A 26945-nucleotide genomic window follows, 5' to 3' on the forward strand; every position below is an offset into this window, starting at 1 on the left:
CCAGATAATGGTTAAACGGCTTTTTGCTCACATATACTTACTTCTTTCTGTAAAGCCCTTTTTTTGTTTTTCTGGTGAATTCTTAGTCATTCTTCAAGAATTCATTCAAACACTATTTCTTTGAGAAAGCCTTATTTCTGTTGTTAAATTGTATATGACATTGTTCCCTCCATGAGGACAGTATAGTCTTACTTGTGTTTTTACCTTCAGGACTTGCCAGTGTCTAAACATAGTAGATGTTTAATAGTTTTTGAAAAGGTGATTAGATGAATTTGTAAGCAGCACATTAAATGGTTCTTTGAAAAATGGATCCAATAAATTGCCTACAGGTTTATCTTTTCACTGTTAAACAATGGTCCCTTTATTTTCTTTTTGTTTAGCATTCCATTTTTTGGTAGCATTAACTCATCATGTTGAATTATCTTGTAATCTAAATTGGTACAGTCTGGAGTGACAAGACATTGTTGTTTAACAAGCGAAAAAGAACAATCCAGGTATTGTATGTGAATAAGGACATGGAATGCAAGCCTTTAATCCGTTTCTCTCTTATATTTGGGAAGCAAGTATCTGAATTTAATTATAATGCATTTAAGAAATCGTAAAATCTTGTGTTGTGCATGGAGTATGAATTGTGGTGTATTTGGTCTGAATCATATTCAAGCGTTTGGTTTTGTAAATTATTTGAGTTTCTTTGAATTCTGATATATAGTAACAACTTTAAATTGCTCAAAATTAATCCTTTTAGGGAAGAAATGATGCAGAGGCTAGTGAGAGAGGCAGGAATCAAAAATGTCCCCTAAATTTCTGGTGTAAGTCACTGGGAAGGTGGCTTCTACTGGGAAGATTTTGGAGGGAAGTGATAGAGAATTAAGGATTTAGTTTGGGAAGAGTAGTTTTGAGATGACTGTGATTCGTACAGGTTGAGATATCAAGTAGGTAATTGGACATACTAACTTGGAACTGGAAAGTTCTAGGCTAGTGATATAAATATGTCAGTGGCATTTTGGTAATTTTGGCCTTGGGAATGACAAATAACCTGGACAGTAAGTATAAAATGAGAAAAAAAGGCCCAGAAATACCTTGAGATACATCAACATCTATTTTAGAGGATAGGTAGAAGATGAGGAGCCAACAAAAACGACTGAACAAGTGATATGTGGGAAGAAAACAAGGAGAGAGAGGTGTAGTGAATGGTAAGAGAGTATTTCATAAATGAAGGAAACTTTTGAATGATGCTGAGAAGTCTAGTCAGATGAAAGTAGAAAAGTACCCATTGGAGAAGCAACATGGTATTTCTAGGTGACCTAGAGAAATTTAACTGGGGTGGTATGAGTGAGGCTCATATTAGAATGAACTGAAAAATGAAAGTGAGGAAGTGTCAGCTCTTTTAATAAGTATGCATGACTCTGCAGGGGAAGTGGTAGCTGGATGGGAGTAGGGGATTAATGGAGTGAGTGTGTATGTTTTTAAAGGATAATGATTCTAGAGCCTTTGCTTGCAATCATGGGAATGATTGAGTTTAAAAGAACAGATAAATGGACTACACTGGTCAATGTGGTAGCTACTTGCCTCGTATGGCTATTTAAATTTAAATTGATTAAAGTGAAGTAAAAAGTTTATTTCCTCAGTTGCATCAGTCACATTTCAGATGCTAAGTAGCCACATGTAGTCTGGCTATCAGTTATAATGGGCAGATAAAGAACATTTTCATCATTGCAGATAGTTCTTGGACAGTGCAGTGTTAGAGAAAGGGAGAACAACCATAGGACTGTGACAGAGTGGGATCCAGAATACCTGTGTGAGTAATATTTACATTTGATAGAAAGAGATAGGCTTACTCCATAGTAATAGGAGCAGACCAGAAAGATGTAGTTTGAGTGGCAAGAAGACCAGACGATCTGTTTTTGTTGTTTTCTATTTCTGAATGAAATATTTCGGAGCTGAGAGTTTTGTTTATTGGGTGTGGGGAAGCAAGGGAAGTAGAAAGAGGTCTGAAGATTCTTAGGAGAGGAGTTTACTGGAGAAGGCAAAGAGGACTGCTGGCAGTGTTGAATATGCATTTGAAATTGATGATCATTAATTTATAGTATTGCCAGTTTGTTCTGTTGCATGGTTTTCTTTACCAGCACTCAGCTGTGTGTGTACAGGCGTGGATGAGTTAAGTTTTTGCTCAGCTAGGGTTGTGAATTTGGACTACAAGGGAAGAAAAGAGGCACAAGAAAGTTAAGGGTTTTTGCAAGGGAATGATCATAATAATGATCTGTGGAATTTATTTATTTATTTTGGGGGCAGCTAGCTGTTACAGGGGTCTGAACCATTGACCTTTGTGTTGTCAGCACCATGCTCTCCCAAGTGAGCTAACTGGCCAGCCTCCATCTGTGGAATTACTAGCTAGATGAAGAAAGTGAAAATGAGAAGGGATAGTGGTGAAGTTGATACTTTAAAGTTTTTGATGAGGTCAAATAATTTTTACCTTGAGGATACTTGACCAAAGCAGCTGTAAGGTTAAAAGATTGTTGTCATAGAATAAGGGGTCTGAATTTAGTCTTTTTTTCAAAATCTTTGGGGGCATTAAGATTAAGATCTGACCATAGGAATAGGGGCTGCTGTAAAGGGACTGTAAAATCAAGATGTCGGTTTGGTTGTCCACATAGATGTTGAAGTTAACCGAGAAAGGCTGACCTAATGTTTAGGTCTTATGTTATGGAGAAGTGACCAGAAAGTCAAAAAGTGATTTGAGTAAGAAGAGAGGAAGAATTAAAAGGGAACTAATGGTGACTGATAAAATTAGTGTGTGACGTGCGTGAGAACAAAGAAAGGCTTGCAAAGAGGAGATGGTGTCTTCGTCCCATATTCCAGTATCTGGTACCAACCCATGTAATTTAGTACTTGAACAGGCATTTGTGGATTAACATAGGGAGAGTTAGGCTAAAACTAGTCAACAGTTGCCTACCTAAGGCAATCCATTGTTTTTTGTTCATTAAACTCTGTTGTGTCCTGCATAGCAGTACTGTTGCTTTACATAGCTTGTTTTCCTGGTTGATGGTGTATCTCAGGGTAGAGCAGCTATTTATAAGTATGGGTCATTTGTAAATTAGGGAAAGCCTACATATTTTTTTGGAAATGCCTTACTGTTCTGCCAAAAGGTTATGAAAAGCATTCACTATTTTGGAGTCTGATACACGTGGATTTATATAATGGTCCTACCACTGACTAGTTAGTTCTCTTACCTTGACAAATCATATAACCTCACTGAACCTAAAATTTTATCATCTGTAAAATGAGACAAGAATATCTGTAGGATTTTTGTGAAGATTTGAAAAGCAAGTATTAAGCCCTTAATACCAACCCTGATATATAATGAACACTTAGTGTTAGTTGTGTGTCTTAGCCCCAGTACCTTTAGTGGATTTTTTTTTTTTTTTTTTTTTTTTTTTTTACCAATTTTGTAAAATTCTAGCTTATTTGGTATTGATAATATATCTCTATCTTGAGAAATATCTAACCTGTTTGGAAATATTTAACATAATTTTTTTTTATTGAAACATAATTGATTATATGTATTTGTGGGGTTCGGAGTTGAATAACACTACCTTTTAATAGAATACTTTAATAAAACAAGCCTCTTAAATATCTCTTTAACAGCCAGATTAGAATGACCTGGTAAAATTATTCTTTATTTTGTAATAAAGTGGTTTAAGTTATAATTGTCTGTATTACAAGCCATTGCTGATCAAGTTATGAATTAAATTCTTCAACTACAGCGCTCTTAAGACTTGAGTTCAGTTCCTGACTTCATAATATTTAACTGTTTAGTGACTTGAGGCAAGTGATCTATTTCTATTTGAACCTTTTTAGGAAAAAAAATCTTTAAAACTACCCTTTATACACAAGTGGTTGTGAGGATCAGATGACTGACTCATGTGAAAAGTGCACTGTAGACCTGGCTATGTAATATAAACTTTTGTTTTTGTCTTCTGCTTTTTTAAAAAGAACCTTCTTGTTCTTTTTAGTTTTAAATGAGCACCTTAATATTGGATATATAGTGTTGCCTGGTTTTGTTTTTTCTATGCGTTCTTTGAGCTTTCAGGTTCAATAATGACCTAAAAATATGTGACGTTTCATAGCAACTTTGTTCTCTGTGTAAGTAGAGAACCAGATGGGATTTCTAAATGTAAATTTAATAACAAATTCAATTTTTTTTATATAACAGGGCTGATGGAGTTATGAGAACAATGAACACAGAAAAACTCCTAAAAACTGTACCAATTATTCAAAATCAAATGGATGCACTTCTTGATTTTAATGTAAGTTGATTATGCTTTTATAATTTACGATTTTAAAAAATTAGATAATTATGATCAGAGTTTTTATTCTTAAGTTTTCATAGACTATAGTTTTTCACACTAATATCGTGTTTGGCTAAGGATTTTCTGTAGATGTTATGCCACGTCAAATTATTTTTTATTTTTACAATTGTTTTAGATTTACTCTAATTACTTAGGTGCTTTCCTACTTCTAGAATTTTAGGATATACAAGCTAAAGAAAGTGATGGAGGGGTAAAAGGATAGATCTGAAAATCTACTTTCTTTTGATAATGGTTTTTAGATTTTAAAAATGTGTAAGGATTTTCTTTAAGAATAGCCAACTTAATTTTTCACTTTTGTCTGTTTTGTAAGACTTGAAGCATGACAGTTATTCAGAAATAAAGGGAAGTTCAAATAGCACTTATAGCCTGTTATGTAGCAGTTACCCAAAGGCATTGTATTCCCTGGAATTTTTGTTTTAATGACCATTTTTTGAACCATGTTGCCTGCTTTGTCATTTGTTTGTAATATATTAGAAGCTAGCATTTTCAACTCTGTTCTTTTTTTTTTTTTTTTTTTGGCATCTAAAGATACTTTATTGTAGAGATTGCAAGTGCAAGTTAGTGAACGAAACTGTGACAATTTCATGCTGAAATTGATTTTTCCTTTAACTTGTGCTGTTAATTGCTGGTCTTTAAGTGTCTTCAAGGCAGAAACCAGGTCTAGAATGTTTTGTTCCCTGCTGTATCCCTATTGCCTAGTAATGTGTGGCACATTCAACAGTAAGTGTTCCACATTCAATAGATGAATCATGTAGGTGTTTCATAGACTAGAACAGGGGTTATCAAACTACTGCCTGTTTTTGTATGGCTTGCGAGCTAAGAGTGGTTTTTACATTTTTAAATGGTTGAAAAGAATTGAGAAAGAATACTTTGTGACAGGTGAAAATTATATGAAATTCAAATTTCAATGTCTGCAATGGCATTATTGGAACACAGTCAGGCTTGTTGGTTTATATATTGTCTGTGGCTGCTTTTGTTGTTATAATAGCAGAGTTGAGTAGTTGGGACAGATACCATATGGCCCACAAAGTCTAAAATATTTACTATATGGCCCTTTACAAAAAAAAGTTTTGCTGGCATGTTGTAAAGATACAGGGAATTGGTGTAATTTGAGAGCATTAGTTTGTTTTGTTTCGAGGCTCCAAAGGATCCAACCATGAATTTTTTTCTCTTAACATATTGTGTGTACCTTTATAAAATTAGCTATTGTTTTCAATGTCTGTATTATACTTCAGTGTATGTAACAATTTACCTGATCATCACATTGATAGATATTTAGAGTTTTCCTGGTTTTTTGATCTAAACAGTGTGGAGGGGGTATGTGTATCTATTCAATTGTAAACCTATTTCTATAGGGTTAATGCCTAGAAAAAGAATTTGGTAGTCCAAAGAATGTAAATATTTAAATTTTTAATAAATATTGCCAACTTGCACTTTAAAAGAGTTGAGCCAGACACTGAAAACAGGCACCTGTTTTTCTTTATTCTAATCAGCACTGAGTAATATCTATTATTTTGATATCTACTAGTCAAGAAAGGATATTTCAGTAATTTAATTTGTTCATTATATTTTAATTTACCTGATAAGTGAAGTTGAACTTCTTTTCACAAGTTGTTAGCCATATGTATTTTTTATTTTGTAAGTTGTCTTTCATTTACTTTATTATTAGGATTCTCCCTGTATAGTGGAAATCAACCCTGTTACATGTTCTGCAGACATTTTTCACCAGCTTGTTGTTTACCGTTCAGTGTTGCACTTAACGTTTTTCTGTACCTAACGTCTGTTAATTTTCATGTACTAGATATTTGTATTATCTAAAAAAGGAACTTAGAGTTAATTTAATCTATCCTTTTGATTCATTTCTTGAGATAAAATGAAAGATATTTATTTCCAGTATTCTTGATAGACAAATGAGAGCTATTTTTTGTTACAGCAAAATTCAAGAATAATAATAGTAAATATTGATCATTTATGTGCTAGCTACTGCTCCTGGCTCTTTACAATCATTGTATCATTTAACTTTCCTAGTCACCATATAAGTAGAAGTGCTATTATCATTACCATTTTAAAGGTGAGTTCGTTTCTAATATTGGGAAAAGGTGTATTTTTTAAAAATACATACCTTCTACCTACCTTAGCTCAGTGCCTTAGTAATTGTAGTAGTCATTTAATAAATACTGATTTTAGAATATTTAGTAAACATTTCATGAATAAAAGTGAACCACCTAGAAATGGGCTTCATTTTGCAATTAGAAGTATTTAATGTTGAGATGAACTTATAATTAAAAGACTTTTGAGATATAGCCTAGGGATTTCAATAGTTAAATCCTAAATGACATCAGTTTGTCCTCAATGACATATTTCTGAACTAAATGGAATGTTATAGGATTTTTGTTTGCCTGTGGCTTTTACACAAACCTGAACTCTTTACTAAGGTTTCTGTACTATTTGGCTATAACTCTCATTGCAGGAAATCAGAGAAAATGTATGTATTTATGTATTAGAGAAAATGTCTTTTTTCTCTAATATGCCTAAATGTTATAATTTACTATATTTTAATTTGAAGGAAGTCTGTTTGTCAGTGTCATTTAAAACACAAAGTTAGCTAATCTCATTTTCCAATTTTTCCCCAGGTTAATAGCAATGAACTTACAAATGGGGTAATAAATGCTGCCTTCATGCTCCTGTTCAAAGATGCGATTAGACTGTTTGCAGCATACAATGAAGGAATTATTAACCTGTTGGGTAAATACTGCTGTATCCTAATAACATTTTATTTCTTATCTTGTGTCATATTAAATACTATTGATTGAGTTATTATTACTTAAAGCTGCCTAAAAATTCATTGAGGTATATTCATTCATTCATTGTAACAATTTATTTGGGAGAAAAGAATTTTACACCTGATATATGCAAGTGATTAAATACTTATTGTAAAAATCAGAATGTTCAGCTAGCTGAACTTTATATTTTTTATTTTATTTTATTTTTTTATTTTTTTGTCTTTTTCGTGACCAGCACTCAGCCAGTGAGTGCACTGGCCAGTCCTATATGGGATCCGAACCCGCGGCGGGAGCGTCGCTGCGCTCCCAAGCGCTGCACTCTCCTGAGTGCGCCACGGGGCCGGCCCATATATTTTTTAGATATGTATGTTTTTCCTATCCATTTTATTAGTTTTTAGAAATATAAAAATGCCTTAAAAATTAAATTGGATTAAGATAGTAAATTTTATGTTATGTGTATTTTACCACAACAAAAAAAAAAAGGAAAAAAATCAAAATTAGTTGTCCCAGAAAAATCTTATTTCCTCATAATTTACTTTGTAATGAACTTTGTAAAATTAAGAGCGCCTTTTACTTTTGAGGAATTTTAGGAATTTATGGTGGTTTATTGTGTATTCAGTATATGTGAGTACAGTTAATTTTGCTTAGAAATACTCATTTATTTGTGTGGGATTTGGATGAAGTAGACAAGGAAGTGTCTGTAAACAGTGCCAAAGTACCAAGTGTCAGATATTAAGTATGTTTACCTCTAGTGTGCTCATTCTCTCTCCATCATCACAACGCCCTTTTTAAAAAGTATTTATTTAAATCTGGCTTTCATATATTTAGGGATGCTTTAATTCATGTGGATAGGGAAATTGGGCTTATTTTTTTTACAATTGTAAAATGAAGGGTTTTCTTTTCTATAAAGCTTAGGAAGGCATTATCTTCGATCCAATGATTAGTATAAATAAGCTCTTTAATGTTGTTTATATATTAAATTTAAATGAGCTTTCCCAAGTGACATTTGGACATAGTGAAGTTGCCATCTTAATGTACTGTTAGTAAGAATATTCAGAAATAGATGCTAGTGCTGCTTTAAATGGAGTAAAGTGTGATGTATTTACATGCAAATATATATTTAGGGAATTATAGGGAAGAATAATTGTGGAACAAACTAATAATATGAATAAAGTCAAGTAATTTTTCTATTCTTGATGTAATAACACCTCTATTCTAATTTGCTTTAAACATCTACACTAATTTAACACTGATTTTTTTTGTAGGATTTCTGTGTTCTCTGAGAGACCTATATGATCTCTTTGTAGCTATTACTTAATCTTTTTCTTTTTTGAGTATTTTTATGTGAATAAAGGTATGTTTAAACTTACTTTTGGCAGAAAAATATTTCGACATGAAAAAGAACCAGTGCAAAGAAGGTCTTGACATTTATAAGAAGTTCCTGACTAGGATGACGAGAATCTCAGAGTTTCTCAAAGTTGCAGAGGTAAAGAGTCTTTTTTTTTTTTTTTTTTTTTTGTCTTTTTGTGACCGGTAAGGGGATCGCAACCCTTGGTTTGGTGTTGCCCGCACCATGCTCAGCCAGTGAGCGCACCGGCCATTCCTATATAGGATCGAACTATATAGGATCAAACCCGTGGCTGGGGCGCCGCTGCGCTCCCAAGCGCTGCACTCTCCCGAGTGCGCCACGGGGCCGGCCCATAAAGTGTCTTTAAGTGACTTTGCCTCCTAACTTGCTTTTTGGATTTTGAAGAAATCATCCATTATCCAAATGAAAGAAATGTCTTAAAGGTAGTGAGGTATATGCAAGGGTACTTCAGAAAGTTCATGGAAAGATTCATATTATCTTTTAATTCTGATTTACCACAAACTTTTTAAAAAAAATTTTATTTTGTCAATATACAATGTAGTTGATTATCGTGGTCCTCCCTCCTCCTGCTCCCCCCTCCTTCCCAACAACCTCATATCTGTTCACTTGTCATATCAACTTCAAGGAATTGTAATTGTTTCCACAAACTTTTTGAAGTACCATCATATTCAATCATATTAATATACTATACTGAATTCTGTGCTATGATATCAATATACTATTGAATAAAATTTATGTGCGTACATAATTCAGTATTGAATATTGAAAGGTAATCTAAGTTTTACATTATTTGCTTCCCTAGAAAATTAGGTAGGTGGCATACAGTGGTGGCAGTGATTTTATTTTATTTTTTTCTTTTTCTTGTTTTTTTTTTTGGTGGCTGGCCAGTATGGGGATCCGAACCCTTGACCTTGATGTTATCAATAACATGCTGTAACCAAGTGAGCTAAGCCAGCTCTGTGGCAGTGATTTTTATGTTTGGAATTAACCATTTATTTGAGTAGGCTTATTTTGTTAAATGTGGTAGAGAATATTCAGTGTCAGTGCAAGCCCCTTTTCTCCAGTGACATTTGCAAATGGAGACACATAGTTTAAAATGTTTTTGTTCCCCTATAGAAGTGAATTTTGTATATTTATTGTTTATTGTTGATTAAGAAAACCATGAATGTAGGTTTATAGGATAATCTAATATTGCAAATTTGTTTTAAAAATAACTTTCTGAAATCGTCACAGAAGGAAGTGGTGGTAATGCTTGCAGGCATTATCTTGTTAAGGTTTTTTGTTTGTTTGTTTTCCCTTTCTTCACTGTCTATGAGTGATGTCTTCCTAGGATAATTTGATTGATTACTCCAAAGTAGTTCCTCTGGAACTAGCAAGTTAGTAATTCTAGGCTCTATTACTGTAGTGATATTTTATTCTGCAACAGATGGAATAAGATAGAACACAATGGTGAGAACTTTGAAGAAAATAGCTTTTTTGTTAATCAGCTCTTTTATGAAATCTACTGAAGTTTATTATGTATTTAAAGATCTTTCAAGGAAAAATCAGTGGTTTTTTTCTATTTCTTTAAGGTCAGTCACATACTAACACCAGAAGAAGGTAGTGTTTATGCTGAAATTCCAGTAAATTCTTTAAATAAGTTTTAATCTGTTCACTTTCCTCTTTGGCCTCTTATGATCTTTACATTCAATAGTTATAGTTACTGATTAAGGCCTCCATTACCTCTAGATCTGCTTATCTTACTCTGAGGTGTGATAGACCATCTGCTCCGCATGATCTAAGAAATATGACGACTCTCCTGCCCCAAAATATTCTGTCACGAGACTGTCTTTGGGCTTACACCTTCATTAAGAGACTTTAGTTCTTGCAAGACTAACCTCTTCAGATGTGTTTGAAGGGGACAAATGTATCAGGCAGTGATTAGCTGTTAACATCTGATTATAAATTAATTTCTTTTTTTCTGGAGATTACCTAGTGCATTATGAGAGTGTATTGAGATTGCTTTGTGGAGACAGTTATATCCTGGTTAGATATCACTTGATGTTTGTATAAAACCCAGCCTACCTAACTGAACATAAGTTTTTAAAAGTTTTATCTATGGTAGTTGCCAGGGAAGGTATATTTTATGGAGAAAAACAAAGTTGATGTCATCAGGTTAATTTCTCAACTTCTTTTTATGCCCCCAAGGAACTTGTTCATGGTTAGCTATTCTTGTTCTTGCTCTGTAGTGTTTTTATCATATGACACATGGAAGAAACGGATTTTTCAGATTGTAAAAAGGTATTCTATTTAGGTGGTCAGAAGACTTGTGATGGTAACTAAATAGACTTGATGAATTTCTAATTCTAGTTCTCCTTATCTTAAAACTTTTAGAGCCATCAAGTAATATCTAAGCCATTAGAAATACAGAATGATGTCTTTGGAGATGAAATATTTTTCTGATTTTTAAGAAGTCTGTCTGAAATATTAACTGAACTAGCAATAAATGTTAATTCCCAATTTTTATTTATAAAACATCTTTATTATAGTTTTATCTGTTAAATACAATGCTGTTTCTTCTTACAGCAAGTTGGAATTGACAGAGGTGATATACCAGATCTTTCACAGGTAAGTGTATTGTTAAAATATCAATCTACTGTCTGTTGTATATTGCTGGGTGTGGAGTACTAAGGTGAGTAATATATAGCTCCTACTGTCAAGGAGATTAGTGTAATTTTTTCTGACAGATTTTAACATTTGGATATATTGCTGAAGATTGTTCTGACATTATTACCACATAAAATGATCTGCTCACCTCTTATATTTGTGGCCCTTCCCACTACAGTACCAGTTCTTTATTTATTCCCTTTAATCTCTTTTTCTTTCCCATCATCATCATAAAAAAAAGAAAAAAGAAACCTTTGGGAACTAAACTTAGAGAATGGTATTTAAGAAGAAATTTTCACTTATTTTTTGCAGGATTTATTTTTCCTGTTTTAAACTTTCAACTTTGACTGTTTGACTCAGGAAGGAGTATTAAATAGGGGTAAAACTCAAGACATAATATTGGGTAAAGAAAGCAGTCTTTGTGGTGAGACTGTTGAAATTTGAGTCATGGCTGTGCCATTAGCTGACTCTGTGACTGTGGGGAAGTTACTCTCTGCTTCAGTTTCATATTTGTAAAATGGAGATATTATAGTACCTATCTTATGCAGTATTTCGGGATATTAAATGAGTTAATACCTAATACCTTAAAAAATATTACGAGCACTTAGCTATTATTAAATTGATTTTATCATCTCCAGAAAATTTCTAGGAAAGAAACTATACCTACAGGTTTTTCTGGCTTATTCTCAGGGTTTTGTTTACTGAGTATTAAGAATGAAAGTACCTGGCATAAACTGTCCTTCTAATACTTGTATCAACTCTGTCCTTAATGGTTGACATCTTTTCTACCTTGTTCTGAATTGTTCTGGGACATCTTTTAAACACCTTTTTGTTAATGGGTCTTATTGTGTTTCTCTGTATTCAGTTGTTCTGATTCATGCCTCTGACCTCAAGGCTAAGACTATGCAATAAATCTAGTTACGGGTCATATGTAAATAAAGCACTGCTGCATAAATTAGCTTCATTACAATCGAGTACATTATTCTGGGCTAAATATGAGAAGAATCATTGCTTGAATAATTGTAGTATTTAAATGATTTGGCAACTTTAGATTCCCCCATTGACCACCCCATTTGTCATTCCAGTTTCTCCTATATTTTGTTTAAAAGTTATCAGCCTCAGGCCAGATGTAAAAGTTAAAGGCTGTCTTCATGTGTCTGTACTTTAATATTCATGGTATTGTAATTGATAGGGTTGGCCAGCCTCTGTCTTTCCCTCCCCTCTTTATTGGTTATCTCTGAGTAAAGGCGACTTGCCAGGCATTCTTTTGGTGATTCAGAAATTTTTCAAAAGTAAGCTAAAGCAAAGCTGTGGTGGTAATGCAGAAGAGTGGAAATTTGAGATTATTTATTATTTTTTTGTTATAAATTGCTCTTTTTAAGATGCAAAGCATCACATTTCCTTCACTCTTTGAAATGTGGGTTTGACTTCTAAAAAATAGGCAGATATATTTAGAAGCTACTTTAGAAATGTTTGTCATTACTTGGTAGTTCAGTATTTCTAAGCCAACAGCTTAGACCCTTCACAAAAAAGTAAACTACAATTTAAATGACCACAGTTTTAATCTAGGATTACATAGCATAGTAGTTAAATATCTAGTCTTTAAGGTCAGGTATATCTTAAGCCCTATTTTGTATGCTGCTGTGTATCAGATATGTGATCTCGGACAAATCACTTAATTTTCACTGTTTTAGGTTGTTTATCTGTAAAATGGATATACTAGTAGTGTCTGCCTCATAGATTCAGTGATTACATACAAGGTAGCTAGCTAGCAAAGTGCCAGTTGTATTAGAAGAGCTTTTTAAATGTTAATCACTGTCATCACCATCCTCATCATTATCTCCCCTAGAAGCTCTTGAGACTACTCTTTGCCTGCTAATTAGCAGATATTTTGCTGGAGCTCTGGGAAGGGCATATGTGTTCTCAGTTCAACCAAGAAGTTAAATCTTACAATCTACTATTTGGTCTTAAATTATTTTCCACTGTATTTCCCTTGTGCTAAGGTCTTGGTATATACAGGGTATATACAGAGAAAATACTGGATGATAGCAATTGTTAAGGTCATAATTGGTAAAGAAATTAAATAGGTATTGCTTCTTCTAACTTTTTAGATTCTGTAACCCAAAAACCGTATCTCAAATCCTAAAGAATGTATGTAAATAAATGCATTTGCTGATGCATTTATTCACTTAAAGACAGTGAGCAGTTCTTCCTTTGCTTGCTGAAAAGATTTCCTTTTGAAAATAATTAGCTCTTTCCTATATTAAGTTGAGATTTGACCTGTAGCCTGAGATATTTTTAAACCAGTCTTTCATTAAAAAAAATTGTAAATAACCATTTCAGTGAGGTTTGGTAAACATGAACATCTGTGCAACCAACACAGCATTTAAGATGTAGATCAATTCCATCAGCACAATCCTCATGCCCCCCTTCCAGTCACCCCTTACCCTCCTCCATACACAATCACTGTTTTGATTTCTTTCTTTTTTTTTTTTTTTTGCGGGGGGACCGGTAAGGGATCGCAACCCTTGGCTTGGTGTTGTCTGCACCGCGCTCAGCCAATGTGCATACTGGCCATCCCTATATAGGATCTGAACCCACGGTGGGAGCGCCACTGTGCTCCCAGTGCCATACTCCCCCGAGTGAGCCACAGGGTCGGCCCACTGTTTTTATTTCTAATAGCATAATTGTACTGGTTTTTGAACTTAATATGAATAGAGTGATGCAAGTACTGTTACAAGTACTGTATTTACTCTTTGTTTGGCTTCTTTTGCTCACCAGTGTTTTGAGATCTGTCAATGTAGTTGAATGTACCATTAATTCATTCTTCTTTATCGCTGAATAGTATTCCATTATGTGAATTTACCACAATTTGTCTATGTATTTTCCAAATGACTTTTGGATATATTTGCAGTTTTTGACCATTATAAATAAAGCTACCTAAAATATTCTTTTTTTTCCCTAAGTAATACACTTTATCTTTAGAACACTTTTAGGTTTATAGAGAAATTGAGCAGAAACTACAAGATGATTTCCATACCCTCTCCCACCACCAATATTGATATATTATTATTAGCTCGGTTTTACATTAGGGACCCTTCTTTGTGTTGTATTTTTATAGGTTTATGTATTCTCCATTACAGTATCATACAGAATAGTTTTGCTGCCCTAAAAATCCTGCATGCTCCACCTGTTCATTCCTCCCCCATCTCTCCTCCCCTGAAACCCTAGCATCCACTGATTTTTTTTTTTCCCCATTACCTCAAACATTTATCATTTCTTTGTGTTGGGAACATTCAGATCTTCTCTTCTAACTAATTGAAAGTATACAATAAATTGTTAATTATAGTCACCCTACAGTGCTATAGAACACTAGAAATTATTCCTCCTCTCTTGTTGTAATTTTGTGTCCCTTAATACATTAACCAATCTCTCACTATCCCCTCTCCCCCCTCCCCTTTTCAGGCTCTGGTAACTGTCATTCTCCTCTCTAGTTCTATGTGGTCAACTTTCTTGGCTTCCACATATGAGTGAGAACATGGGGTGTTTCTCCTGCTGTTCTGGCTTACTTTGCTTAACATAATGTTCTCCAAGCTCATCCAGGTTGTCGCGAATGACAGGATTTCATTCTTTGTTTATGGGTGAATAGTATTCTATTATGTATATATGTAAGTTTCTTTATTCATTCATCCATTGATGGACACTGGTGTTGATTCTGTATCTTGACTGTTGTGAATGGTGCTGCAGTAAACATGGGAGTGCAAATATCTCTTTGATATACTGATTTCCTTTTCTTTATGTATATATCCAGTAGTGGAATTGCCAGATCATCCGGTCATTTTATTTGTCATTTTTAAAGGAACCTCCCAACTATTTTCCATAATGGCTATACTAATTTACATTCCCCTCAACAGTTCCCGTTTCTCCACATCTCCATCAGCATTTGTTATTTTCTTTTTTTATAATAGCCATTCTAACTGGAGTGAGATGATACTGTGGTTTTGATTGAGTGATGTTGAGCACTTTTTAATATACTTCTTGGCCATGTGTATGTCTTCTTTTGAGAAATATCTATTCAGCTCATTTGCCCATTTTTTGATCAGTTTATTTGGGATTTTTTTGCTGTTGAGTTGTTTACGTTTCTTGTATATCCCTTGTTGGATGCACAGTTTGCTAACATTTTCTCCCCTTCTGCAGGTTGTCTCTTCACTCTTTTTTTCCTCTGCTGTACGTAAGTTTTTTAGTTTGACATAATCCCATTTGACTATTTCTGCTTTTCACCTTTTCTTTTGAGGTCCCCTTCATAAAGTCTTTGCCCAACCCAATGTCCTGAAGTATTGCTGTATGTTTTCTTTTAGTAGTTTTCATGATTTCAGGTCTTACATTTAAGTCTTTAATCCATTTTGAGTTGATTTTTGTATGTGGTAAGAGACAGGAGTCTAGTTTCATTCTTCTGTATGTAGATATTCATTCAGTTTTCCCAGCACCATTTATTGAAGAGACTATCCTTTCCCCAGTGTATGTATATTCTTGGCACCTTTGTCAAAAATCAGTTGACTGTAAATACACGACTTTATTTCTGGGTTCTCTAAATTTCTGTTTTATTGGTCTGCGTGTCTGTTTTTATGCCAGTACAATGCTCTTTGGGTTACTATACCTTTGTAGGGTATTTTGAAGTCAGGTAGTATGATGCCTCCAACCTTGTTCTTTCTGATCAGGATTGCTTTACCTATTCAGGGTCTTTTGTAGTTTCAGATGAATTTTAGAATTGCCTTTCTCTTTCTGTGAAGAATGTCATTGGTATTTTGATAGGGATTGCATTGAATCTACAGATTGCTTTTGGTAGTGGTATTATATTAGTCCATTTCTGTTGGTCATAACAAAATTCAAGAAACTGGGTAATTTATAAAGAAAATGAAACTTATTGCTTACAGTTTCAAAGGCTAGGATTTCTTCTGTATCTAAGTCCAAAGTTCAGGGAACATATCTGGTGAAGGCTTTCTTTAGTGGTGACTTCAGTGATAGCAAGGCATCACATTGTGAAAAAGGCAAAGCAGAAACAGAGAGAGCATGCTCCTCCTGCACTCTCTTTTTAAAGCCCTCAGAACCATTCCCATGACCACCATTTTTAATCCATTCACTAGGCGTGGTCCTCAGAATCTAATCACCTCTTCAAGGCCCCACCTTACGATTAGTGTAGTAGATTACCCACCCTCCTAACAGTTACAGTGGAGATTAAGTTTTGAGGGGACATTCAACCCAAGGCAATGGTCATTTTCACCATATTAATTTTCTTTCTTTTTTTTTTTTTTTAAAAGATGACCGGTAAGGGGATCTTAACCCTTGTCTTAGTGTTGTCAGCACCACAGTCAGCCAGTGAGTGAACCGGTCATCCCTATATAGGATCCGAACCTGTGGCCTTGGTGTTATCAGCACCACACTCTCCCGAGTGAGCCACAGGCCGGCCCCACCATATTAATTTTCTAATCCATGAACATGGGACATCTTTCCCTTTGTTTGTGTCCTCTTCAGTTTTTTCCATCAATGTTTTATAGTTTTCCTTGTAAAGGTCTTTATCCTCTTTGTTTAAATTAATTTCTAGTGTTTTTTTAGGGGTTTTTTGTAGCTATTATAAATGGGATTGCTTTCTTAAAGATTTCTTTCTCTTCTTGCTAGTTACTGGTATGTAGAAACACTGCTGATCTTTTTTCTTACACTACTGATTTTTGTATGCTGATTTTGTATTCTGCAACTTTACCAAATTTTTCAGTTGGAAGGTTTTTTTGGGGGTTTTTTTTTTGTGACCGGTAAGGGGATCGTAACCCTTGGCTTGGTGGCGCCCACACTGCGCTCAGCCAGTGAGCGCACCGGCCATCCCTATATAGGATCCGAACCCGCGGCAGGAGGGCCATACTCTCCCGAGTGAGCCACGGGGTCGGCCCAGTTGTAAGAGTTTTTTGGTGAGCTTGTAGGGTTTTCTGTATACGATAAGGTTTTCCGCAAACAGGGACAGTTTGACTTCCTCCTTTCCCATTTGCGTGCCCTTTATTTTTTCTCTTGCCTAATTACTCTGGCTAGGACTTCCAGTTGAATGAGTGGAGAGAGTGGGCATCCTTGGTTTGTTCCTGTTCACTGTGATACTAGCTGTGTGTTTGTCATATATAGTCTTTATTGTGTTGAGGTACGTTTCTTCTATACCTAATTTGTTGAAAGTTTTTATCCTGAAGAGATGTTGAATTTTATCAAATGTTTTTTATGCATCAATTGAGATTACCATATGGTTTTTACTCTTCATTCTGTTGATGTGATGTATCATGTTCATTGATTTGCATATGTTGAACCAACCTTGCATTCATGGGATAAATTTCACTTGATCAGAGTGTGTGATCTTTTTAATATACTGCTGGAATCAGTTTGCTACTATTTTGTTGGGGATTTTTGCATCTGTGTTCATCAGGGATATTGGCCTGTTGTTTTCTCTTTTTTGGTTGTGTCCTTGTCTGAATTTGGTACTGGGATAATGCTGGCCTTACAGAATGAGTTTGGAAGAATTTTCTCATCAGTTTTTTGGAAGACTTTGAGAAGAATTATTATTAATTCTTTAAATGTTTGGTAGAATTTAGCAGTGAAGCCATTTGTTCCTGGTCATTTAATGGGAGACTTCTTACTACTGATTTAATCTTGTTACTTAGAATTGGTCTCTTCAGGTTTTCTATTTCTTCTTGGTTCAGTCGTGGTCGAATGTATAAGTCCAGGAATTTATCCGTTTCCTCTAGGTTTTTCAATTTATTGGTGTGTAGTTGTACATAATAGTCTGTAATGATCTTTTGTATGTTGGAGGTATCAATTGTAATGTCTCCTTTTGCATTTCTGATTTTATTTATTTGGTCTTTTCTCTTTTTTTCTTGGTTAGTCTAGCTAATGGATTGTTGATTTTGTTTATCTTTTTCAAAAAACAAACTTTTCATTTGATCTTTTGTATTTTTAGTCTCAATTTTGTTTATTTTTGTTCTGATCTTTATTATTCTGTCCTTCTAATTTATATTTGGTTTGTTCTTGCTTTTCTAGTTCCTCGAGATGCATTGTTAGGTTGTTTTTTTGTTGGGTTTTTTTTTTTTTCTTCCAGTTTTTGACTTACAGTCTGTTTTATCTGATATAAATATAGCTGCTGCTGCTTGCTTTTGGTTTTTGTTTGTATAGAGTATTTTTTTCCATCCCTTCACTTTCAGTCTACATGTGTCTTTACAGGTGAAGTGAGTTTCTTGAAGGCAGAGTATTGTTGAACCTTGGTTTTCAATTTCTTCAGCCAGTCTGTGTCTTTTAGTTGGGGAATTTAGTCCATTTAAATTCACAGTTGTTATTGATAGGATTTAACTCCTGTGATTTTGTTGATTGTTTTCTGGTTGTTTTGTAAATATTTTGTTCCTTTTTTCCTGTCATTATTTATCATTGTAGTTTGGTAGTGTTCTGTAGTGACAGGTTCGATTCCTTTCTCTTTCCATTTGTGTGGCTGCTTGACCAGAGAGTTTTATCTTTTGCATATTTTCTTGATGGTAGTTATCATCCTTTTGCTTCCAGATGGTAGGACTCCTTTGAACATTTCTCCTCAGTTTCGATTCCTTTCTCTTTTCCATTTGTCTGACTACTTGACCAGTGAGTTTTATCTTTTGCATGATTTCTTGATGGTAGATATTGTCCTTTTGCTTCCAGATGTAGGACTCCCTTGAACATTTCTCATGAGACCAAAACATTCTTAAACCAGTCTTTTTTCATGGAGATAAATTTTCATTTCAGTTGGGTAAGTAATTAGAGTGGAATTAGGTCACTGAGGTAGATGTGTATTTAACTTAATAAAAAATAACACGATCCTTTTTCACAGTGATATACTACCACGGGCAGTGTATGAGAGTTTCAGTTGTTTCATATCCTCACCAACATTTGATGTTGCTAGTCTATTTAACTTTAGCCATTCTGGTGGGTGAAAAGGTGTGTCTTGTGATTTTAATTTGCGTTTCCTTGATGCTAGTCTTTGGTATCACTTATCAATAACTATTCAAAAGTAATATTTGGACACTTTGAATTATTCAGAAAGTACTTATTAAGTACCTGCTTGCATGTATGTGTTGTTTGGGGGAGTATATTTTTAATTAAAATTCAGATAAATTAAATGGAAAAAAATTTAAGTACTCCTAAGATCCTTTTAATGTTTCATGTTTACATTGTCTCCTGTTCATTTTTGATAACGTTTAATGCCTCCAATTAGGTCATGTTTATGTAATAAAAATAAGATTGTTATTAAGTAGCTAAAGCTCCATTGTTAATTAATGCATAAGGAATATACCTATTAATTTTTGTTGCTTGCATATATTAAATGATACTTGATTTATTTTGACCAGTGATTTGATTATCATAAAATTCTTATTATTTATACAATTTCAGGCCCCCAGCAGTCTTCTTGATGCTTTGGAACAACATTTAGCTTCTTTGGAAGGAAAGAAAATTAAAGATTCTACAGCTGCAAGCAGGTACATTATTCTTTGTAGGACAAAGAGTGGGAGTGATTTTTCTCACTTCAGTTCAAATTCCAAGTTATTTAATTTCTTTTTAACTTATGTTAATTATGTATAAAATGGGTTTAATTATAGTATCAACCTCATAGAATGGTATCAGGATTACATAGGTTAATACGTCTAAATTGTTGGAATAGGTTTCTGACCCTAAATAAATGTCAGTATCTGTTAAGATGATTGCAGTGACTGCTTGGTTTAAAATTGTGTTTGTAGAACCAGAATTTCTCTTAAAGATGATAGTGCATTGATTTGTATGGTGCTTTATAATTGTTAGATGTTTTTGTATTAATTTGCTCAGTTCTCACATTAGCCCTGTGAAATATGTAGTATTAATGTTAGGATTCAAACCTAGGATGTCTGACATCAAGTTTTATCTTCTTTCGCTAATGTCAGCTCAGGGGTTAATTATTGACGTTATATTTTAGTCAGTTTATTCAGTTTTTAGCAGTTAACTTAGCAAATTTAAAATAACACAAATCATCTCATATTGATCTTGTAATATGATTTTTGTGTTGGAATGAGTAATTACTTGAGTAATTCTTACGTTTTCTTATGAAGTGAAGAAAGAATTTGTATAAAGTATAATGAGAACCTTCTTTTGATTCTTTTTTAGACTTTGATTATTGTTTCAAAACTTTTTTTGAGTATTAAGAAAATTTTATAATTTCTGAAGGGAAATGCTGTTACTGGATTTTAATATTTATTTTTAATCCAGATTTATGCTTTGAATTTTTTAGTAGGTTTTTAGGAGTACTGGCCAAAATTGTAAGGCCCAGTTGTTTTGAGAAAGTAATGATAAATATAGCTATGTAGGTCACACGTACCAACTTACCTCAAATTTTATATAAAATTTCTTGGGTTCTTTTCATTTCTATCACAGCTGTTTTATTCTTCCTTTGTCTTCTGAGTTGTGTCTTTCATTGGCTCATTTATAGTATAGATTTTATATGAAATTTAAATAGCTTTTCTACTTTACGTGCTTAGAGCAGAAATTAATTATGTTTAGTATGTGGCAAAAGGAAAATTATTAAACATCAGGGTAGTTCTTTAGTTCAGAATTCTTTACCACATGTTTTTATTTAGCCTAGAATTTACATTTGGGAATTAAATGTTGGGGTTTGTGGTATGGATATAAGTCTCTGATAAAAGGGAAACGAGTTGCCTTGCTGTGAATCTGCCAGTGAGATGATGCATTGTGCATCTATAACACATTTGGAAAGGAAATTCTAGTTTGGCATAAGTGTAGCACATAGAAATGAGGTGCCAGAGGGACTGGTGACTGGATTGAAACTGATCTTCTTTCAAAGGAACCTGGAAGTCCCTTGGGGATGACATCTTTGCATATTGTTATAGGGGAAACATACCTAGACACACATAACTTATTGCTGTACTCGTGTTTTGTTCCTTTTGTAGCACTGCCAAACCCCAGGCTGTATGTTAGCAGAGGGTCTTTCCCATGAGAAACTCAATACTTTTTCCCGTCAGGGCTTTCTGGGAATATTTGGGCTCTTTTTCAGTTGCATTAGTTTCCTCTCATGGGGCTTGGAAAAGACGATGTTCCACACTCACTGTGAACCCTTCCCAAAATCTAGCACTTATTTCAAAAGCAGTGAATATATGTCAGCAATGTTCTAATCGCTATAATCCTCTAGGTCACTGGGTGGAATATTTCATCTCAAGTATTGGTTTTGAGTTTATAAATTAAGTTTATCAATACTTATTGCACCTTTCTATGGCAAAATTGCCAGACCATTTTAAGGCCTCAAGTATTGGTTTTGAGTTTATAAATTAAGTTTATCAATACTTATTGCACCTTTCTGTGGCAAAATTGCCAGACCATTTTAAGGCCTCGTTGTAATGTGAAGTGTTTGGCAAAAAGCCAAATTACCTTCGTCCATTATTCTAGGGCGACAACACTTTCCAATGCAGTCTCTTCCCTGGCAAGCACTGGCCTATCTCTGACCAAAGTGGATGAAAGGGAAAAACAGGCAGCATTAGAAGAAGAACAGGCTCGTTTAAAAGCTTTAAAGGTAAGTGTGTGTATTCCTTTTATTTGGAAAAACAAGTACAAGTGCTCTTAAAGTAAATGGGCCTCTACACAGACTTATAGTATTTAATGTATACATACCTAATGGGCTGAAGCTTAGACTAATTCTTCTTTTTAAAATATTTATTTATTTATTTATTTTTGGCAGCTGGCTGGTATGGGGATCTAAACCTTTGACCTTGGTGGTACAAGGCAGCAGTGTAACCAACTGAGCTTAACCAGCCAGCCCTAATTTTTCATCCTGACATAGAATGACTGGCTAAAACAGTCAGAGAATACCTTTCTGCTATCAAAACAAAATTAGAAAATGTTTCTTTTCAGAGGCTGCACAAACAAATCTGGTTTCTGGATTCTAATGGTAGTTCCCTTTCTCAACAGGAACAGCGCCTAAAAGAACTTGCAAAGAAACCTCATACCTCTTTAACAACTGCAGCCTCTCCTGTGTCCATCTCAGCAGGAGGGATAGTGACTGCACCAGCCATCGACATATTTTCTACCCCTAGTTCTTCTAACAGGTAGGTAGGGGTAGAGGTTAAGGCTACCTTTGAATCTTTAGATTTAAAGACTTTTAATAGAAAATTTGCAGACTTTTTCAGGTTTACTTTGATATATGATTTTGTAATCATAAATTCACATGAGAGGAGGTAATAAATGGTGGTATTGGTATAACACCTAAATATAAAGTGATAAGAGCTTATATTTTGCATATTTAGGAAATGGAAGATGGCTAATTTACTAATTTATACTAATTGTAATATTATGGTTATCTCTGGACAAACTTTTCATTGCATAAAAGTTATGATTAAACACATTTATGAAGTGTCTAATATTTCAAGACCTTTTGTAGCTCTTGGATATATAGGTATGATATATATGTCAAAATATCATTTCAATGGATATTAAATGTCTTTGAACAATAAAAGTAGGGAAAAAGTTTCCGTAACAAAATTAAAATTGCATTGATGTTTCATATTTAAAATTGTGTTTAGATTCATTTCAATAATGAAATCAGCGTTTTCCTGGGAAAATAATTGATCTTTTCTAGACGAGCTGTTGTTATTTGAATCCTATATAAACTTAAGATGTGGTATTTGAATATTTTTCTAGGCCTCCTTAAAAGTATGCTGTTATATGAGGGGCACGCAACTATTATCTTGCTGAAACTGTTGCACATTTTGAGGTTTACTTTATTGGGCATTTTTAAATTTTTTAATGTTTTTGTTTGCAATGAGGGTGGGGTGGCTACTGTAGCAAAATTTATCTAGTAAATAAAACATCTTTCCAAAATATCTTCCTAGTACATCAAAGCTGCCAAATGATCTGCTTGATTTGCAACAGCCAACTTTTCACCCATCTGTCCATCCTATGTCATCTGCTTCTCAGGTAGCAAGTACATGGGGAGGTAAGCATTAATGAATTCTATTTTAGATATCATATAGGCATCTCCCCCTTTCTGTAGTGTTTTACTTATTTGTATAGGTTTTGGTTACACTTCTTGATACATGAGAACTTGAGAGAGATTAAAATGTCAGTGAAGTAATATTATCCCTTGAAGACACTTTTATTTATTATAAATGTAATTTTAGAATTTGTGTTTAATTAAATTATGAAGTGAGGTTTAATGGAGATGAAATTAAATATAAAAGGAAGGACCAAATGTATGTTTAAATATGAAATCATTCTTTCAATGCTGAATTATGTTCCATAGTCAGAAAATACATAGTGGTTATTTTACTTTTGATATAGAAAAAAAATTTACTTGGGGGGGGGCTCATTTTTGTGTAAGTATATGGTATGATAGGGTTCTGGTAAAACTCAGGTGGTGTTATCAGTCGATGAACTATGTTGCGACCAGGAATCCCATGCAAGTATTATTTTACAAACACTCAGTTTGCTGGGAAGGGAAAGTAGATATTCTGAGAAAGAAATACAGTGTCTAAACAGGATGGTAAGATACCTTAAACTTTATATTGGTTCACATGTAAAATCTGAATTGATAGGCTTATCTTTCATAACAAAGATAAATTAATTTTTCTGTTAGTTTTTACAATATATGAACAAGGATTTTTTTTTTTCATTTTTATTTTAATGATTTGAACTTCAAGAACATTTTTAGTTTGTTTTACATACTTATTTCTTAAGGCACTATTTTGTATAGTAGGATGTAAGCTCTGTGAAGGCAGGAGTTTTAAAATATTTTGTTCATTCTTATATCTCTAATGCCTAGAACACTTCTTCGTATGCAATGGTACTTCAGAAAGTTCGTGGAAAAATAGAATTAAAAGGTAATACAAATCTTTCCATGAACCTTTTGAAGTACCCTCATATAATAGGTGCTTTGTTAATGTTTATTGAATTTTCTCTTCTTCTGGACAGATTATTTCTATTTCAAGGTGGGACAGGGAACAGAGATAGTGAAACACTTAAAGACTAGACTTTAGACTTTTTTTGTGTGCCTTAACTTGATTTAAAAAATGAATTGACTCTGAAGGCTAGTTTAATTTAGCTAAATCTTAAGATCTGGGAATAATTTCTAAAAATTATAAGATGGTTTAAAGTCAGTAAATATTTTAGGGTTATTTTAGAATGAAGTGTAGGCCGCAAATTAGGGTTAAGAAAGAAGTTTTTTAAATATCCTAATGATAAGTCCTGATTTTAGGATTTTTAATCTGCCAAACTTGTATGCTTATTTTCTTCCTTATTGTGAATTGCTTAAGAAAAGTGTAGTAGAATTAACATGACCATTTAAGCAGTTTTAGCTTATTTCCTGTGGTTTTTTTTTTTAAATGAGTCTGTCTAAAACTGAGGCTGAGAAGTTGTGTTTATAAATACACTAAAAATTTTACAGAAGGCTTAATGAAATTAATATATTTAACATTCCCAAAATGCAGAACTGTGAAATTCTTATTTGTTCTGGATACCATGTACAATTAATTCTAACACTGACAAGTTAAAGTTTCTGCTTGGCATTGTTGAATTCATGTATGAAAGCACTTAGACTATTAGTTTGGGAGAATAGTTGTAAGTAATTTCAGTCTGTAAGAATTGTTCATGTCTCATTAGAAGAAAATTATTCCATAGAAGTCTATATGTGATACAATATTTTGGAATACATTTAATCATGTTTTATTTTTCTAAGTTATTTAGCTTTGTGTGCTATTTCCATAAAGATTTCCCCCATATTTTAACCCTCAGCTTGCTGTATATGAGAAATTAAAAGTACAAATCAAGTGCAATGAGAAGAAAAGCAATAGAAATTGTGCTGTTATTTTTCCAAAAGCTTATTGTTTCATACGAGGAAAGGAATGTGATCTTTACTATGAGCCCTTAAGCAGAATGAAATCCTGTCTTGACTTTCATTAAAAAGATATTTGGCTTCCAAGTAGGTGATAATTTAAGGGTTGTGACTTCTGCATGATTGAATATAACTGAACAGTATTTTAAGCCAAAAACTCTCAATACTTCCTAATTCAGTCAGCATTCATATCTATGATGTTCAGATTAAGATTTAAAAATTTTTTTTAATTAAATTCAAACTAAGATAAAGAAATAAATATATATGAAAAGTTTTGATAACAGTAAGTTCTTAAGGTATTTAAAAATTAACCACTTACCTGAACACTTTAACTGTGTAACATTTTATATCATGCTGCTTTCTTTGTATAGCATGTGACAAAGCAAAGGTATTTTTTTATAATCCCCAAGTCTTGTTCTGTGCTTCACTTGCTTTCATTAGCTAAAAATGGATGCTAATTACAGACCTAGTATTTAATTGAGATATAAGCACCACAGAAATATGTATATTTCTAGTCACAGATAGGTTGATGACAAAGTAGAGTTAAGGAGAGGAAAGGTTTGTATGTTTCTGAGAGATGTTTAAAATTCCACCTAAAAAATGAGTATGAGAGAGAGAACACAAGCTCTCCATTTTATTCACTGTACTATGAATGAGCCTTTGATTTTTCAACAAATGGTCTGGAGTCTAAACAAGTACTTGGTGCTGAACTGTAATAACTGACAATACTTAGGTTTTCATCATCCTGAAAACTTTGAGTTCCAGCAGATCTGAAATTATACAATATTATCAGCTCAGTGCACTGTTGAGTACTTGAGGCAAGATTTCAAAATTTAATTTAGGTGTAAAAGAATTACCCATTCTGAAGTTTAATTTGCTTTACTCTTAGCTGGCATGAAAAACACAATACCTTATGAAAAAATTCAGTTTTCTGTATGTATATGTAGCTATCAATTGTTTAGGACCTCAAGACTGTGATGCTATTTTAGTCCTTGCTTAAACTTTTTTTGATTATTTTTTCATGACTCTAGTGTAGAATAAAATTAAACTTTCAAATGAGTGATGATAAAAATAATGGGTAAAACTGTTTTTAAAATGTTTAAGGAATATAAAATAGAGTTGCCAGTCTAGTAGGTAAAGCTTAAGTTGGAATAGCTGGAACATTATTATTATCGCATCTTAACAAATTTGTTTTTATTATTAATAGTATAATATCCATAAATAGATTAACTTCATCTAGATTACCAATAGCATTTTATCAAGCAGATTTGGAACTAGTTTTCCTTTTTGTCTGATTGATATAATTATAAATGCACTTGCACATGTTTCTGTATATTCTTCTCTAGAATATTTCACATAATAGGAAATGATTGAAATTAGGTACTTGAATAAAACACTACCATCAATAGAACAGCAGGTAACTAGTAATCTTTTCTGAACTTGTCTTTTCTCATAAGCCAATGGATCTATTACAGAAATGTATGTCCTCTTTTTTTAAATGACTTCTGTCATGGCTTTTTTTGCCTGAAGGACTAGAGAGATGTTTTTTGTTAGTTACTTGTCCAACCAAGTATAATGTACCTGTGCTTTAAAAACTCCATGCCACTATAAAATAATTAGAAACAGGACTTTCACCCTAACTGGTCTTAGTGCAACTCCTTTTCTATGCAAGAAGGAGAGTGGCCATCCGTACATTTGTCTTAAAGTACAAAAACCAACTTCTTATATCTGACTGTTTCCTACTTTTTAGTTCTGAATTATTTTTTCTTTTTCTTTTTTCCCTTTTGTTCCATTTATTGGGGATGTTAAAACATGGTCCATGAGTTTGAATAGTAAAATTGCATATTTTGTTATATTGTTTGACT

General features: G+C 33.5%; 1 protein-coding gene across 9 annotated transcripts in view; it reads left to right on the forward strand.

Moving 5' to 3' along the window:
* Window positions 1-26945, forward strand: part of PICALM (phosphatidylinositol binding clathrin assembly protein) — a 102796-nt gene that overhangs the window by 42801 nt on the left and 33050 nt on the right. For all 9 annotated transcript variants that reach the window (XM_063092768.1, XM_063092771.1, XM_063092767.1 and 6 more), the window contains exons 5-12: window positions 4214-4307; window positions 7004-7115; window positions 8533-8639; window positions 11088-11129; window positions 19608-19693; window positions 21645-21768; window positions 22164-22300; window positions 23084-23187. In XM_063092768.1, the coding sequence (XP_062948838.1) occupies window positions 4214-4307; window positions 7004-7115; window positions 8533-8639; window positions 11088-11129; window positions 19608-19693; window positions 21645-21768; window positions 22164-22300; window positions 23084-23187 (806 nt within the window). The remainder of the gene's footprint in view (window positions 1-4213; window positions 4308-7003; window positions 7116-8532; window positions 8640-11087; window positions 11130-19607; window positions 19694-21644; window positions 21769-22163; window positions 22301-23083; window positions 23188-26945) is intronic.

This window comes from Cynocephalus volans, chromosome 4 (genome assembly GCF_027409185.1).
Source record: "Cynocephalus volans isolate mCynVol1 chromosome 4, mCynVol1.pri, whole genome shotgun sequence".
Lineage (NCBI taxonomy): Eukaryota > Metazoa > Chordata > Mammalia > Dermoptera > Cynocephalidae > Cynocephalus > Cynocephalus volans.